Genomic DNA, 15,942 nt, shown 5'->3' with positions numbered 1-15,942 from the left:
AATTTACCTTCCACTAGCTTAGGGGATTGATTGGTTTCTGTCTCTGGAAAGGATGTGGGGTTAGGCTGGCCTCAAGATCTCCTGGGTCCAGAGATTTAAATGATGTCATCTGCATGTGGCTCTTGTCTGTCTTATCCCGTCTTTTCCGGGCATCAATGGTGATGCTTACTTTACATGGCTGAAGACATGGTTACAGGCAACTGCAGGCATATTAGCTTCATTTAGCATCTCTTCCCTGTCCCTGTGTCAGTTTCAAAGGAAGACCAGGAACCTGCAATGCCTTTGATTAGAATATTGGAGCTGTGGCTTCTTTTCCAACCTTTGTCCCTGCACTGCCACATCTACCTGAACAAAACATTTGAAGAGGTTGTCTGTGTCTTCCAGGAATTAAGTGGATCTCTGGAAAGTTGTTTTGTGATTCATCTGAATTTGTGGGAATGTCTCCCAATTGCAGGCACCAGAGCCCTATGGTGGCTAAAGCCCTGGAATGGGCCAAGTCATCCAGGCAGGAGACTCCAGGGAGTGGCAGGAACTGTGCCCAACTAGAGGGTGCATCCCCATAGCTACTCAGCACCAGATGAATGATGACGGGCCGGGTGCCAGATCTTCCCATTTTTAAAAGAAGCCAGAAATCCAAATTTGAATGTAAATGTTCTCAAGTCTGAAAAGATTGGTAATTAATTCAAGCATTTTCTAAATCACTATCTGGGCCAAAGCACACATCACTTGTGATCTCTCCTCAAACTCGTTTTTTAAAGTATAAAGCAAGATCAAGAGTGCTGGGGCACTCTGCTCAAGGCCAGAGGGTGGTGACGTGGCTGACCAGGGCTCAGTCAGAGGTCTCCTGACTCCCTGAGCCTGGGGCCCTTTTGAATGGACCACGTTGTAAGCTCTTGTTTTCATTGGCAATGTCTTTGTTTGAATTTTTTTAAAAGCCGTATTACCTCTGTACTAGATTATAAATTTTTGGCCTGAACTCAGTAGTTTTATGTCAGATTCTATGGTTCATGGGAGGTAGAATTTTAACATGACTACATTCTTTTGTGTGAAGTTGACAGTGGGCCAGCCAGCAAGGATGTCCATAAGAGTCTGATTGAGCTTGCAGATACCAAGTTGACAGATGGGAGAGTTTGTGTCTATGTTATAAATTAAAGTAAGATTCTAAGCAAGAGTTTAAATATTTCTGATGACATTTTAATTTTAGTCAAGTAGCCATTAATCAAAAGACTGACTTAATGATTCTTGTTCAACAGAAAAATCTGCTGAAGTGAATTCATTTAGGCTTTTGAGTTTATGGACCCTGGAAAGGAGGACCTTTGTGCTTTTATTCTCATTCCTACTCAGCTTTCACATCAGAACAACTTTATTTGGCTTGTCAAAAAAAAAAACATTTATTTTGTAGATATTGGAAGGTAACTCAGATTTCAGAAGAAAGTTTTAATTAAAATATACTTGGACCTTTGATTTTTGTCTTATCTGGAGATAAAGAAACATCAACTTTTAAAAAATGGTCTTAGAAAATGAGTATTGGCTGGGCGTGTTGGCTCGTGCCTGTAATTCCAGCACTTTGTGAGGCCAAGGCGGGTGGATCACCTGAGGTCAGGAGTTCGAGAGCCTGACCAACATGGTGAAACCCCATCTCTACTAAAAATACAAAAACTAGCCGCACATGGTGGCACCCACCTGTAGTCTCAGCTACTCGGGAGGCTGAGAGAGGAGAATTGCTTGAACCCAGGAGGGGGAGGTTACAGTGAGCTGAGATCGCACCATTGCACTCCAGCCTGGGCAACAGAGTGAGACTTTGTCTCAAAAAAAAAAAGTAAAAGAAAATGAATATTGATGAAGCAGCTGTAGAAAATTGACCTCTTGCCTCAAGACAAATAAAAGTACATTTCCCAGACATTTTCAGCTGCATGGTTTTTCCTACCTCTGTAACTGATACTAATTTGCCCTGCCTGTCCCTCTGAAACCTCAGAGCTTTCAAATTGCTATTTGGTTTGCAGGGCAAGTTGTAATGAGAGCCACAGCATTCCAAGTGTGGGCTACATGCCTGAATCATATTAGAACTTCATTTTTTTAAAGTTCTTAATTGTTTCAACCTATATTCATTGTAATATTATAAAAATTATTTCCAAATGAGAGCTGGTGCTCAAGTTGGTGATTTTTTCCCCTAGTACAAAATTAACAACTACACATGAATATCCGATAGTGAAAATCAGATAAAAATGTTTAGGTAATCCCTCATCCTCCCAAGAAGACACTTAGAAAAAAGTAAGAAAAAATGATGCCTTCATGATGGTCTTTGTGCTAAGTATGTTCTGGTTGCTACCAATACACATCAAAAATACGAACTTTGGTGTATAAATAGTGGTAGTTTCCCCATTTTTCAAACAAATTGGACGCAACTTCCAAGTATTCTGAAGGAGGGGTCGTAGGTATTGCACCTAATGTGGGTAATTCTGTGCCAGCCAGGCAGCCTACTGCTGTGTTCATGAGCATGGTTCTAAAATCGAAGCTGTAATGTCTCTGCGTCTCAGCTCCCAACCAAGCCCTCTGCACCTCTCTAGAAATAAATTGTGCGCAGATAGCTCTGGAGAAGAGCATGGTGTGGAGGGGATTGTGCAACGTGATGGCCTTTTCTAGGTGACGTTATGGAAAATATTTTCTTAGCAGTGCACCTGAGGTCATTTTTTATACCTTTGTGGAGAACAAGCGAAAGTTCTAATCACAACTGCAGGGCCCTTCTGTTTGCCGGACAGGGACATAACAGTTAGAACTTCCAGCCATGAGTTACTTCAGTAGCTCTGGATACCCTCAACTCTTATCTCCTAATAGTCCTAATTTTAGTTCTCTGTTCATTCACTTCTTAAAGCGAATGAACCTCAGGGCAGAAATTGTTCAAAGTCATTTGTTTGGTGGAAGGAATCCTTATGTGCTTTATCAGCCACAGAGTCACAAAGGAATTTTGTTTGCTTAGGATGAGTCCGGTAAGTGGAAAGTATCTATTTTCAGATACTGATAGGAAGGGATGTGGGGAAAGAGAGGAGAGGTTTTTATCTGTAGTGGTGAACTCGTATCACATTTTAGGTCATGAAGCTAGCGAGCATCCATTTGTAGAAGCCAGAAGCAATTGCAACACTTGCAAAGTCTAGGGAATCTGGTATGACATATTTATTGTTTGATTTCCCTATGAAATTAATTAAAGTTAAAATAGTATCCAGAATAATCATATCAAGTTATGCATTACACTTCTTACTGCTGGGCCCTCACTGATCTTGAACGCTTTGTGCTTACCTCGCTCTGGTTACTTTTATTATTGAATTATGTTTTAAAGTAGGCCCTCACATTTCAGTGGTAGAAACGTATTTTGGGAGATAAAGTGAGCCCTTTTTCAATCTGTGTCTTGAGATTTTTGAGAAGGGATGCACGGGCCTTTCAAGATAATTCCTACACCACTGAACATCTCCTGTCTCCCCCAGTGCTCATGCTGCCATGAAATAGTTCCCCCTCCAGGCCCCCTGCCACCTCTGCCAGCCTTTATACCCGACAGGGGCTCCACACGAGGGGTGCTTCCTGTTTCATCTCAATATGTCATAATTTGTAGGGAATTGTCTTCATTATAATCAGATTAAGTATCTCAGTGTCTCCTCTACATGTGAGAGGCTTTTTTGGTTCTTTTTGCGTATTCTTGGCTGAATGAAAACCAATTACTAATTATGTATTAGTCTGAGAACATAGTGTTTAGGGTGAATATATCTGAATTAATTAAGTGTCATTAATAATGCCTCTCAGAATTTATGAGCATATTCTTTGCTTGACTTAAAAATGATATAAATTAGTGAGGTTTATTTTTTAAATGTCACACTGTGAGATGGCTTTGTGGGGACACCTTTCTATGCCTTAATTTCAGAACTGCTATCAGCTGGGTCTCACTTATTTATTCCTTGTCCAGTAGCAATTTAGCATTCCCGTTTCTGCAGCTTAATTGCAACCTCTCTTTTCCTGCCAGCGTGAATTTAGCCTTACATCTACAGGAGTGATGCTCATTGCAGTCAGCCAATCTCACGCAAAAAAACAAACCTGTGTTTCGCAGTGTTGGAGGGAACTTCCATGTGATGTAAATTTCAATGCCTTGCTCAGGAGAGGAATTGAGGTACCTTTTCTGAGTTGGGCTGTATGGTAATTTAAAAGGAAAGGCCCACATAAATGTTACTGTGTTTTGTGTTAATTTTATTTTTCATGAAGGAAACTGAGACAATTGGCTTTAATAAATAATTGCCTTAGAAATAGATTTTACATCCTTCAAGGATACAGTGTATGATTGATTAAGATTTAATGGAGCTTTGAGGAGTATTTTCCCTTTTTTAAAATGACAAGAAATGTTAGATGACAACTTTTCAGTTACACAGTTCTTTCCAGATTTCCACTGTGCTATTGAAACCACAGCTGTTATAATTGTAGTAGCCCATGGTACATATTTAGTTAACTGTGTATTTCATCATCTATCCTAAACATGTACTTAATTATTATTTTTTTTTTAAATAAGGAGTCTTTTAGAAGTTTTTTTAACACAATGAAGACTTAAATTTCAGGCAGATATCTTATGAAGTTGCTGGGAATCTTATCTCACAGGCTGTTAGGAATTTGAAAGTATCTTGGGCTCAGCCAATCCAGCTCCCTAAATTTTATATTCCAGGTAACTCGTGTGAGTTATGTTGGCAGAAGAAGATTTAAGATTGGGCTGAGTTCCAGGTACAGCTCTACTGTTTAATAGCTTGGACCTTTTCTAATCTCACTAAGCCTCAATTTCCTTATCTGTATAATGGGCATGATAATAGCACCTCTACCCCCTTGGGTTGTAAAGATCAGGTAAGATACTGTGTCTGGAGTGCCTCACGTGGATCTTGGCACGTGTGCCCCTAGCATGAACCATAAGGTTAGTGCCAACTATGGCAGTGAGTTAGGGCAAAGCTGAGCCAAGACTGAGGAGCTCTCCTCGGCTTCCTCCCTCCCCTTGCCACATGCCAGCTCCCCCTCTGCCCTCACCCCTGCCCCCACTCTTGAGTCATACCATAATCAGGGACATTTTGGCGCTCTGCACCAGCCCTCTCCACCCCCTTTGACCCTGTTTCTATTGATGTGGACAACAAAGCTGCTTTATTTTTATGTCATCTGTGGAGCCCCAGCATGGGCAGCTTTGCTGCCCAAAGGCCGAGCAACAAGGCAGTGCAGACCCACACCTGCGATTTGGGGGTGACTGGCACGGCATAAACAGGAACAAGAAGTCCCTCCCAGGACGCCTGGGGCCCCAGCCTCCAGCCGCTCTGTGTGGGGTGGGGAATTTCTAATACACTTGTTTTACAGGCCTGCAAGTGTGGCCGGCAGCACAAAGAACTATCCTGTGTTTGCCAAAGCGGATTGACAACCATTAAGTATTTCACAAGGATAAAGTGATATTGCTCTTTTGCTGTGAGAATTTTATTGAATATTTGCAACCCGAAGGAACCTTAAATGTGGCCTCTATGTGATAGTATAACGGGTGCTTTCACTTTGTTCAGCTAACCTAAGAAAATTTTAATAAACTCAAAAATCACTTTCATCTTCATGAATTAAAAACTGTTTGGATTTCACAGTGTATGCTTATTCCTATAAAGGGTGTATGATTCTTTCCTTCAAAATAGTAATGGTTAACACAAATCTTTTTGTTTCCTTTATGAATATTATGTAACATATAGATAGAACTGTGTGTGTGTGTGTGTGTGTGTGTGTGTTCCCAATGTAAGTATCTTAGAAAAGTGTCAATTCTTTGTTTAAAAAATATTGATGAAAGGACAGATACGGTGGTTCATGCCTGTGATTCCAACACTGTGAGAGGCTGAGGCAAGAGGATCTGTTGAGCCCAGGAATTTGGGACCAGCCCAGGCAACATAGCAAGACCTTGTCACCACAAAAAAATTTTTTTAATTAGCCATGCATGGTGGTGTACGCCTGTAGTCCCAGCTCTCAGAGGACTGAGGCCGGAGGACCGTTTGAGCGTGGGAGCTCAAGACTGCAGTTGGCCATGATCATGCCCCTGCACTCCAGCCTGGGCAACCCTATCTTTTAAAAAAATCCTGATAATAAGTGTAAAATAATGATGATAAACCACTGTTAGTTATCAATTTTAGGGTAGATCATATAGAATGGTTGGTCTAGGTAGAATGCCAAACTAATAATTTAAAGTTTTGTGAAACTGGAGACTTTAAAACCCAATAATCTTTATTTTAAAGTCTGAAAGTTTACAGCCCAGAGCCCTATATAAAATATTGAAGTTAACAAATAGGATTAACTCAGCCTTCTTCAAACTGAGAGCTCATTGCCATGACCTGCATTTGCACCAGAATTTGAATTTGAACTGGAGATAAGCAATATATTTTAGTTTGGGTAAGAGCAAAGTAACCAGCTAAAGGAGAGAGTTTTTCAGGAAGTTAAGTGTCTTTTCAGTTATTAAGCAGCTCTGCAAGTAATCCATTTCAGTAAAACTGATGAATGATCACTAAGCCTCATATACAACAAAGTAAAACGTGCTGTATAAAAAATAATATAGGGGCTTATGGGTACACTATTGAAAAACTAGTTTACTAATTAAAAGCTTCTCTTTTAAGTAGTAGATCCTCTGTTTTGTGAAGTGTTTGTTTACAAGTCATTAAATCTAGCTACCACCTACCTGACCAAGAAGTTTTTTGGGGGGAATCTGGAGGGGAAATAAGGCCAAAAGTAATGTTACGCAAGTGTAAAGAATGAAAGGCCACCTGGAAGAAAGATAAAGCAGCCATAAAGTAGCTGTCAGATCTAACTCAGTATCCTGCCCCACTACTCAATTATGAAGGTATAGATACTGCTCTGCCAGGACATACTACAATCTGCAAAATGAGAGGTTAGACTATATGATCTCCGAAATTCTCTTTTAATTTCAGCATCTTATGATTCCACGTAAACCAAGGTATAAGTGTAACTATCTTTGATTTTTCTTCTTGTCTCATTTCTTGTCTTCTTTGATAATGAGGACCAAATATTCTCTACCTCTTGGGGTAGTCTGGTTTTGGAAGATGGGGAATAGCTAAAGGTTTGTGTTTCTCTGACATTTAAATGACACAGTAGTCAGAACTCTCCGTCCCTCAAGGGCCATGTAGGGCTGCACTCCTTCCAAGAAGCCCATCACCCACACCTGTGAGCACGGGCTCCTGCTCTGTGCTTCTGTGGCACTTGTTGTCTGGGTTCAGCATTTCTTCTGTGCTGCTTGGTATTTTACTACATGGTGAAGGTCCTGCTCCATCGACTACAGTAGAAAACTCCTTACGATCAGCGATCTTGTTTTGTACTGACTTTCTGTTTCCAAGTGATCGTCCTGGAACTCCTTTCCCCTTTATGTCACACTCAACCAGCAAACACCTCCATCCGGAAGGACCCCTGTCATCCCCTGTCTCTGCACCGGCACCCTGGGGTCGAGCTCTGCCAGAATGAGGAATGTCACTCCACAAGTTCGCTCTGTTCCTGTATGTGAACCATCACAAACTGTGGATGATGCTCAGTTCTGCCTGGAAGCCCAGCCTGCTGTCTCTCTTTAAACTTGTCCATCCACATTCTTCAGTCCCTTTTTTAAGCTCCCTGTGTTCTCTTTAACCTTTGAAGTCCTCAGCCTGCCTCTCACTCTCAGCAGGTGTCCATGGCCCTACTTCCCAGAGAAAATAGGAGCCAGTGGATGGGAGCCCTGTGTCTTCCCTCTGTCAGTTCTGCCACCTCGCCATGACACCTGTCTCTTTTCCCTCCTGTAAATAGGAAAGTTGCTTCCCTCCTCAGAGCCTCTCCTTCCTGCATGCTTGGATCCCATCCCCTCCCACCTTCTTGAGAAGTGCTACTGAATGTCCCTTCTCTCTCAGGTCCTCCCTCTGTCCCCCATCCCTCTTCATCTCGCTCCTGTCCTTCCGTGCCAGGCTCCTTAGAAATAGCCATGTGCAGTGCCGGCATTTCCTTACCTCAGCTTAGCTCAGTCTGGGTTCCATTGCTACACTCCACCGAAACAATTCTGCCAGGGTTGCCAAGGACCTCCCGTGCTGTTCAATCTGGCTGACATTTCCCAGTCCCTGCCTTCTCAAAAGTGTCATATTCATCCCATAGCATGTTTGATCCCCCTTTTCCCTTCACTCCCATTGGGTGGCCCTGTGCTTTTTCACTTCCTGCCTCAGTAGCAGTTTTCCCCTTTCTCATCCTCTTCTCCAGGCTGTGAAACGTTCCTGTTCTTGAAGACTGCTTCTCCGCCCTCCTCCCTCTCATGCCGTCCCCTCCCCAGGTTACCTCATCCACTCCTCTGGGGAGCTAATGTCTGATGCACGGATACACACATTTTTATCTCCTGCCCCTGCTGCCCCTGGGAACTTCAGACCCACCTGTCCACGGCCTACCTGACATTGACACTTAGATGTCCCAAGAGCGCATGAAATTTAACAAGCTCAAAACTGAACTCTTCTCTTAAAATGCATTGTGCCAGTCAGTGGACTCACCAGCTACCCCGGCATGCATGCAGCACTCCCTCCATCTTTCCCTACATTTCTAGTCTGTCATCAAGCCCCGCAGATTTCAGCACTTGAGCATGCTGGAGTGTCTGCTTCCTTCATCTGTGCTGCCTCCGCCGCCCTCTGCTGAGCTGCTGTCCTCTGTGTGGTGCAATTCTACAGTAGCCACTTCCCGGTGCTCCTGAGCATGCTCTTCATCCCTTTCATGCCATGCGCCTTGTCTGTTTCTGTACTGTTTGCCCATTAACAGTGCCCCCTCGTCTCCAGGACTCGCCTTCTTCCTGGAAGCCCTGTCCACCTGCCCTCTCCTTTCTCCACGAGCCGTTGCTCCCTAGGGAAGCCTCGCATGCCTCCCCCACCTGGCCTGGGCCTTTTCCATACTTGCTTATGGTCCGATGTGCTTCTCCCTCCTGACTCTGTCATTGTTGGAGTTCTACACTTGGGGCAGTTCTTCAGTTAATGTGTCTGCCCCTCTGGACCATAAGCCCCAAGAGGGCAAAGACTGGTGTCCGAGCTGTGCCCAGCACTGAGTGGACTCTTAAAGGTTGTGCTGACGCGAGGATGGGTGGGGAAGGAAAATCAATAAGGAAAATTCTCAGTTTACTCATTCCATGTTGACTGAAGTTTTCGTATTTTCTCCACAAAACATGTTCCAGAGCAGGTACCAAAAAGCAAAAGGATGCAGAAAGTTTCTGGTTTCCTGCTTCCTTTCTGAGAAGACTCTGTTAAGCGATACTGATTTAAGCAGCCTCAAGAGGCATCAAAGCTTTGGAGGATCCGCTGAATGCATCACGTGCATTTAAATAATCAGTGTCCGGTCCCACCTCCATGTTGGGTTTTGCTTTCTCTTGTTCCACAACATATCGAAGTGCTGATTGAGTTGGCATCCAGCTTCATTCGCATTGTGTTTGTTATCACAGGACTTGGATTTCCATTATGATTTTCTTTTTCTGTTATTTTTCAAACTTTGATATTCCTCTGATAGCATAAAGATATATAAACTTTAATTTTTCACAGATATACTCTGGAAATGACTTAGTATCATAAGATGCTTGGGGAAAGTGAACTGGAGAAGCTATATGATGTTAGATTCCTGTTTTCTTTCAGTGGGTTTGAGAAGCTAGCTGTCAGCTGTCACTATCATTCCTCTGTTGTGTTTGCCTTTGCTCTCTGGCCACCATTCCTTTCTTTTTGCATTTGGCCTTCTTTAGTTTAACTACAGCATATCTAGTTGTGCTTTGAATATTCTTACTTATATATTGCTTTGAATAGTCTGCTTTTTTTTGTTTTTTATTTAACAGACATGGCTCCACTCTGTCACCCAGGCTGGAGTGCAGTGGTACAATCACTGCTCACTGCAGCCTCGAAATCCTGGATTCAAGTGATCTTCCTTCCTCACCCCCGCAAGTAGCTGGGACTACAGTTGCACACCCCCACGCCCAGCTAATTTTTGTTATTTTTTTTATTTTTTAGAGACAAAGTCTAGCTGGTCTCAAAATCCTGGGCTCAAGCAGTCCGCCTGCCTCAGCCTCCCAAATTGTTGGGATTACATATATGAGTCACTGTGCCCAACTGTATCTACAGATTTATAACTGTCGTTAGTTGTGGAAAAATCTGAATCATCATTATTTTTTCAAATATAATCATCTTTTGTTTGGCTTAAAAAATTATCTATCTGATCATCTTAGTAACTAAAGTCTTGAGAATATTAATCAGTCGTTGCTATCTCTGTGAGCTCATGTTTGATTGATCTCCATCTGTGGGAAGCCTGGTGGCCTGGCAGGGGGTGCTCTCCTCCAGAGATCATTTGCATTTACTTCTGCCAGGTGTTGGGGCCACTTTCAAAGGCTTCCTTCAAGGATCTCAGGTTAATGTTGAAGCCTTTGGTTGAGCTCCCAGCTTTCCTTTGGCCCAAATAAGTGTTGAAACTGGCAGTTATCCTCAGGGAGTCCCTCCTTTCAGGCTTGCTTAATGGTCCCCACACTCCATGTGGGTTAAACTCACTTTAGGGGAAGAAAGGTCTCTTGGAGATTCCCTCTACTGTCTGTGAACCCAGCAATGTGATTTCAAAAAACAAAAAAAAAACCTCTGCTCTATCAAGCAGCTCATTCTTTTGTTGTTTGCTTGTTTTTGTAACTGAGAATCCTTCAGCGAGCCTGCCTTCTATCCTACTGGAAGCATAAATCTTTGACATGGTTTTTATTGCTAGCAACAAGGAAAGTCAACATGCAAAAATAGTTAACCAAGAGAAAGTTAAGGTTTTTCAAAATCATGTGTCCAAAGCCATCCCTGTCATTCACTGGAACTTGATCTTACCCTTTGTCCTTTGGAAGCACATCTTTGCTTTTGTTCTTGACTCATGTCCAACCCACCTCCTTCTCTTGCAGTCCTGGGGCCACATGTCTTCCTCCTTCCCTGAATGGAGGTTCTTCTTTTGGTTAATTCATGCCCCACCCCAGTCTTTATTTTTAAACTTAGTTCCTGTAAGGGAAGTAAAGAGCACACAGATGAGTGTTGTTCTTGGAGTTCAATATATAAATCATGTCCATTAATCCAACAAATATTTACATGAAAAATTTAAAAGCTTTCTTTCTCAGGTTACATTTTCTTTACAGAGGGAAGTTGTCCTGGACATGTGACCAAAGGGGCTTGGGGATGAGTTTCTGGAGGGAAGGTAGGGAGAGTGGATGGGCAAGAAGCAGGGACAGGCGGCATGAGGATTGAATCTCCTTCACCACTGCCATCCGATGGCCGCCATGGACCCAGCATCAGACAGACGCAAGAAGTGGGAATAAGGAAGGCAGGAAGAGAGATTATGATGGCAGAGGGAAGGAGGATGGGTGGGTGGGTGGGAAGAGAACTTCCTGTGTCCACCATGTTTTTTTTCCCCAAGGTACACATTCAAGTCAAGTCCTCCTCACCTGGATAGTAATAACCCATGCTATTTATTTTATATTTTTCTAGATCAATGAACTGAGCCATGTTCAAATCCCTGTTATGTTGATGCCAGATGACTTCAAAGCCTATTCAAAAATAAAGGTGGACAATCACCTTTTTAACAAGTAAGTGCAAGTATGACCTTTCATAAGACTAGCATGGCTGCTAGGAGTACAAGTTTTGTGAATTTCTGTAATCACATAATTTTTCAATGGGTGGGAGTAAAGTTTTGCTGATGAAGTTAATCCTGTGATAAACATAACCATCTGTCATTTTTAGAGAAGCAACAGCAGGCTCTCTGGGATAATATCCTTTGCCATATGGCATATTGTTCTCTATGAATATCTTATACGTTGAAAGTGATATTCTCATTATAATTCAAATTTTTCAAGCTGTAAATTGCTTGGATTTTTTATCAGTTATGAACCTCTGCTCTTGTACACAGAACTTTGAAAATGATGATTTATGAACAGCAATGACTCCATCATAGAACAATAAAGACCGAAGGTACATTTTCATAAGGCACAATTAGATGCGATGTTGGGCATTGAGAACATTTCTCCTTCATTTGAATGTCGTTTTAGACATCATTATGAAGCACCTATTATATGTTAGGTGGTCCATTGAGAGCTGGAAATGCAATGATATAGAAGACCTGGCCCTGCCCTCAAGGGGCTCAGAGTACGAAAACTGACACATATACAAACTGCTATAGTTCAGTGTGCAAAGTATGATAAGGGAGGGGTGTGTGCATATGTATAATTTATATGCGTGTCTGGTTCCGTGGGAACAAAAAGAGGGAAACAGTTCTGAATGATTAGGGTGAACCTCAAATCACTCCCATGTGAGGATCATTATGAAATTTTTTTTGAGACAGGATCTTGCTCTGTTGCTCAGGCTGGTGTGCAGTGGCGAAATTATATCTCACTGCAGTCTCAAATTCCTGGGCTCTCGCAGTCCTCCTTCCTGAGCCTTCTGAGTAGCTGGGACTACAGGTACAGGTTACCATGCCCAGCTGATTTTTTAAAAAACTTTTTGTGAAGACAGGGGTCTTCACTGCAGTCTCAAATTCCTGGGCTCAAGCAATCCTCCTTCCTGAGCCTTCCAAGTAGCTGGGACTACAGGTGCAGGTTACCATGCCCAGCTGATGTTTTAAAAAACTTTTTGTAAAGACAGGGGTCTCACTATGTTCCCCAAACTGGCCTCAAACTCCCGGTCTCAAGCAATCCTTCCACCTCAGTCTCCCAAAGTGCTGGGACTACAAATGAGCGGTGTAAGCCACCGTGCCAGACTGATTACGAAATTTCTTCAGGGATCCATTGTCCTTATGTGAAGCTGATGTGTTAGTTTTTCTCATAACAGTGTTTAGAGGCTGACTTTGAGGGAATTTTCTGTATGCAAATTTAGAATGTGGCATTTATATAAAATAAGCCTTTTAGGGGGGTGAGGGAGTGGCCCTGCTTTCCTCGGCAGTAGCTGAGAGGGAACCTGGGGGCCGTGCTGGTGGCTTGCTCCGCTACCTCTTCCTAACTCACTGTCCTGCCACTGTGCTTTTCCTTCACTGCTCCTCCTGCCTGGCCCCTTCCTTCCCCACCTCTTGTTTTTTGAGGAATGGCTGCAGTGTGTGGCCAGGATTTAAAGAGGTCACATAGTCCAAGCGTGCCTGTGACAAAGAAGACAGACAGACAGCCGTCTAGCCCCCCATGTCTCCTGGATCTTCCTGCGGGTTGTACCTGGTTCTAGGAAACACATCTGTCCCTTTAATAGACAGTGAACTCCAAACCTTTCTTTAGTTACATGTGGAACTCAGTGGTGACAGATGCAAGTCTGATTGACTGTCTCTGAGCTTTATTCCACGCTGTGACTGTTTCAGAGAAAACATGCCGAGCCATTTCAAGTTTAAGGAATACTGCCCGATGGTCTTCCGTAACCTGCGGGAGAGGTTTGGAATTGATGATCAAGATTTCCAGGTGAGTTGCTTTTGTAACATTTGCTTCCAGTAGGAAATGGGTTTTGCCATGGCTTTTGCTCTATAAATTAGGATCTATTATTTTTGTCAATAAAAGTAATTATATAATAGTAGTTTTCATTTTGTGTAATAAGTTGTTAATGTTCATGCTGAAGTAAAGTGTTCTTCTGATTGGGGACCTCTATACATATGATATTGGTATAAAAGTCAGTAGGAAAATATATTACTGTTCTTTGGAAGGAGACTGAGCATGTGAGGGTTTTATAGAATACTCTCATTTCCAGGTGGAAAGGTTCTGCTAGCAGAGCCGCCTGTTAATTTCTGCTGTCAGACATGTCAGTAGCCTGTGTGAGTATGCATGTTTTCTATCTTTGTAGAGGCTACTTAGGACTCTCAGGAATCTTTATCTTGCTGATTTGCTGCTTTTCAAGTTGGTCAGACTCTTGCCACAGCATTTTTGTCAAAGGGCACCCTTTGTGCACTGCAGTGCTGGACTGTGGAATGACCATAGCACTGTGGTCAGCACCAGGAATCCAGCATCCTGGGCATGTCCTGTGGTACATCTTCCTCTTCATCTTGGTTCCCACCACGTAAAAATGTGTACTGCTGCTCTCCTCCCCACTCTGGCCTGATCCTTCATTCTAACTTTTGAACATCTGTTTTAACTCTTTAAATAACTGTTGAGCCATGATCATTTTTTTCTGAGAAAGGATTTGACATTGGTTACCCAAGTTTCATATAGCGAGCCAGATTCGTAAATGGCTAAGGATTTTTTTTAAAAGCGGAAATCTAAGGGACAGGTTGAACATCCCCATCAGAAAATCTGAAATCCAAAATGCTTCAAAATCGGATATTTTCTGATCAACATGATGCCACAAGTGGAAAATTCCACAGTTAAGTGCTCAACACAGCATTCGTTTCATGTACACAATTATTTAAAATATTGTATAAAATTACCTTCAGGCTATGTGTATAAGGTGTATATGAAATAGATAAATTTTGTGTTTAGATTTGGGTCCCATCCCCTAGATATCTCATTATCTATGCAGATATTCTGAAATCTGAAAAAATCTGAAATACGACCGGCTCCAGGCATTTCAGATAAGGGATGCTCAACATGTACTGACTTAAGTCCCTTCAAATCTAGTCCTAATTTGCCCTCAGTTTAAGATCTGAATTCATCCTGCATTAAGTGACATATTGCCACCCTGGGTGACTACAAATTGAATACTGATACAGCTTACCCTGTGTTTTCCTCCGAAGAATAGGGTCCCTGAGGCAAACTGAGATAGTTAGCACACTTTCTTAAAGATCTGTGCTCCCACTGCCCTCTCTGTACCATTGCCGAAAATTTCCAGGAATTTCTCACATGTTTGCTGAGGCATGAGAGAGGCTGCCATGTTTGGAGAAAGCAGTGCTGACCAGGCTGCCAGTGACACTGTCTCACGATAGCCTGAGGTTGTGGTTTGCATGGAGGTCCAGACCCTGAGCTTGAGGCTCTGTGTACACAGAAGAGCTGAGGGCTGGCTAGTGGGACAGGAAGGATGTGGTTGCTCATTTGCTATTAAAACTGCATGGGAGCCAACACTCATGTTAGGGCATTTCCTTTCTTTTCTTGAGACAATGTCTTGCTCTGTCGCCTAGGCTGGAGTACAGTTGTGTGATCATAACTCACTGCAGTCTCAAACTGCTGGGCTCAAGTGATCCTCCCACCTCAGCCTCCAGAGTAGCTAGGACTCCAGGTGTGCACCACCATGCCCAGCTAAATTTTTTTTTTTTTTTTTTTTGTAGAGATGGAGTCTCACTATGTTACCCAGGCTGCTCTCCAACTCCTGGCCTCAAGCCATCCTCACAGAGCAGGAGCCAGTGCACCTGGCCTTGGGGCTTAATTTTTAAGAGAGAACTTAGATCACAATTATGGACTTGAAGTTTACTGCTGTAAAAATAATTAGCTTTTCACAGATAATTATTAGAATAGTAAAAAGCATTTCTCTGAAATTAAAATTAATAATTCTGTATCATTTTAGAATCATTACTAAATTTAAAGAGGCCACATGAAAATGAACTAGGTGCTTTTTTTTTTTAAAGGAATTAACAGCAGATACCTTCAGTGTCTTAAGAAAATCTCCTCTGCCTTAAGAAAAGCTGAATACCAGTGTATTCCTCCTTCTGTCCACATCCTTTTTTTGTTTGGCTGGGTGTTGCTTTAATAAAACAATTTCACTGGCATTTCACAGAAACTGACTTTTGAGGGCCCATGCATCTTATCTTGTTAGATATCTCAAAGCATTATTGAAATGAAGTCTTTCTATTTCTTGTCATAATCAACTCTGTCAAATGAGATCCAAAATGAACCCATTATGTTCTGAGTTCTGCACTGCAGCAAAGAAAAGTCATTTTTAAAATTTCCTCAAATGACCAATTTAGTTGCTGAAATGCAAAGACATGAAGTGGTTTTTCTTCCCTTTTTTTCACCCTACAAAG

General features: G+C 42.4%; 1 protein-coding gene across 8 annotated transcripts in view; it reads left to right on the top strand.

The window, feature by feature from the left end:
* PIP4K2A (phosphatidylinositol-5-phosphate 4-kinase type 2 alpha) overlaps positions 1 to 15,942 on the top strand; it is a 177,150-nt gene that overhangs the window by 93,794 nt on the left and 67,414 nt on the right. For 7 of the 8 annotated variants that reach the window (XM_015146609.3, XM_015146607.3, XM_077945960.1 and 4 more), the window contains exons 2-3: positions 11,517 to 11,614; positions 13,363 to 13,459. In XM_015146609.3, the coding sequence (XP_015002095.1) occupies positions 11,517 to 11,614; positions 13,363 to 13,459 (195 nt within the window). Of the gene's footprint in view, positions 1 to 4,695; positions 4,753 to 11,516; positions 11,615 to 13,362; positions 13,460 to 15,942 lie in introns of those variants that run through there. The other variant, XM_077945962.1, reaches the window with a different exon arrangement.

This window comes from Macaca mulatta, chromosome 9, assembly GCF_049350105.2.
Source record: "Macaca mulatta isolate MMU2019108-1 chromosome 9, T2T-MMU8v2.0, whole genome shotgun sequence".
NCBI classification, from domain to species: Eukaryota; Metazoa; Chordata; class Mammalia; order Primates; family Cercopithecidae; genus Macaca; species Macaca mulatta.
The sequence above is the reverse complement of the archived record's forward strand: the minus strand, read 5'-3'. Positions and strand labels throughout refer to the sequence as shown.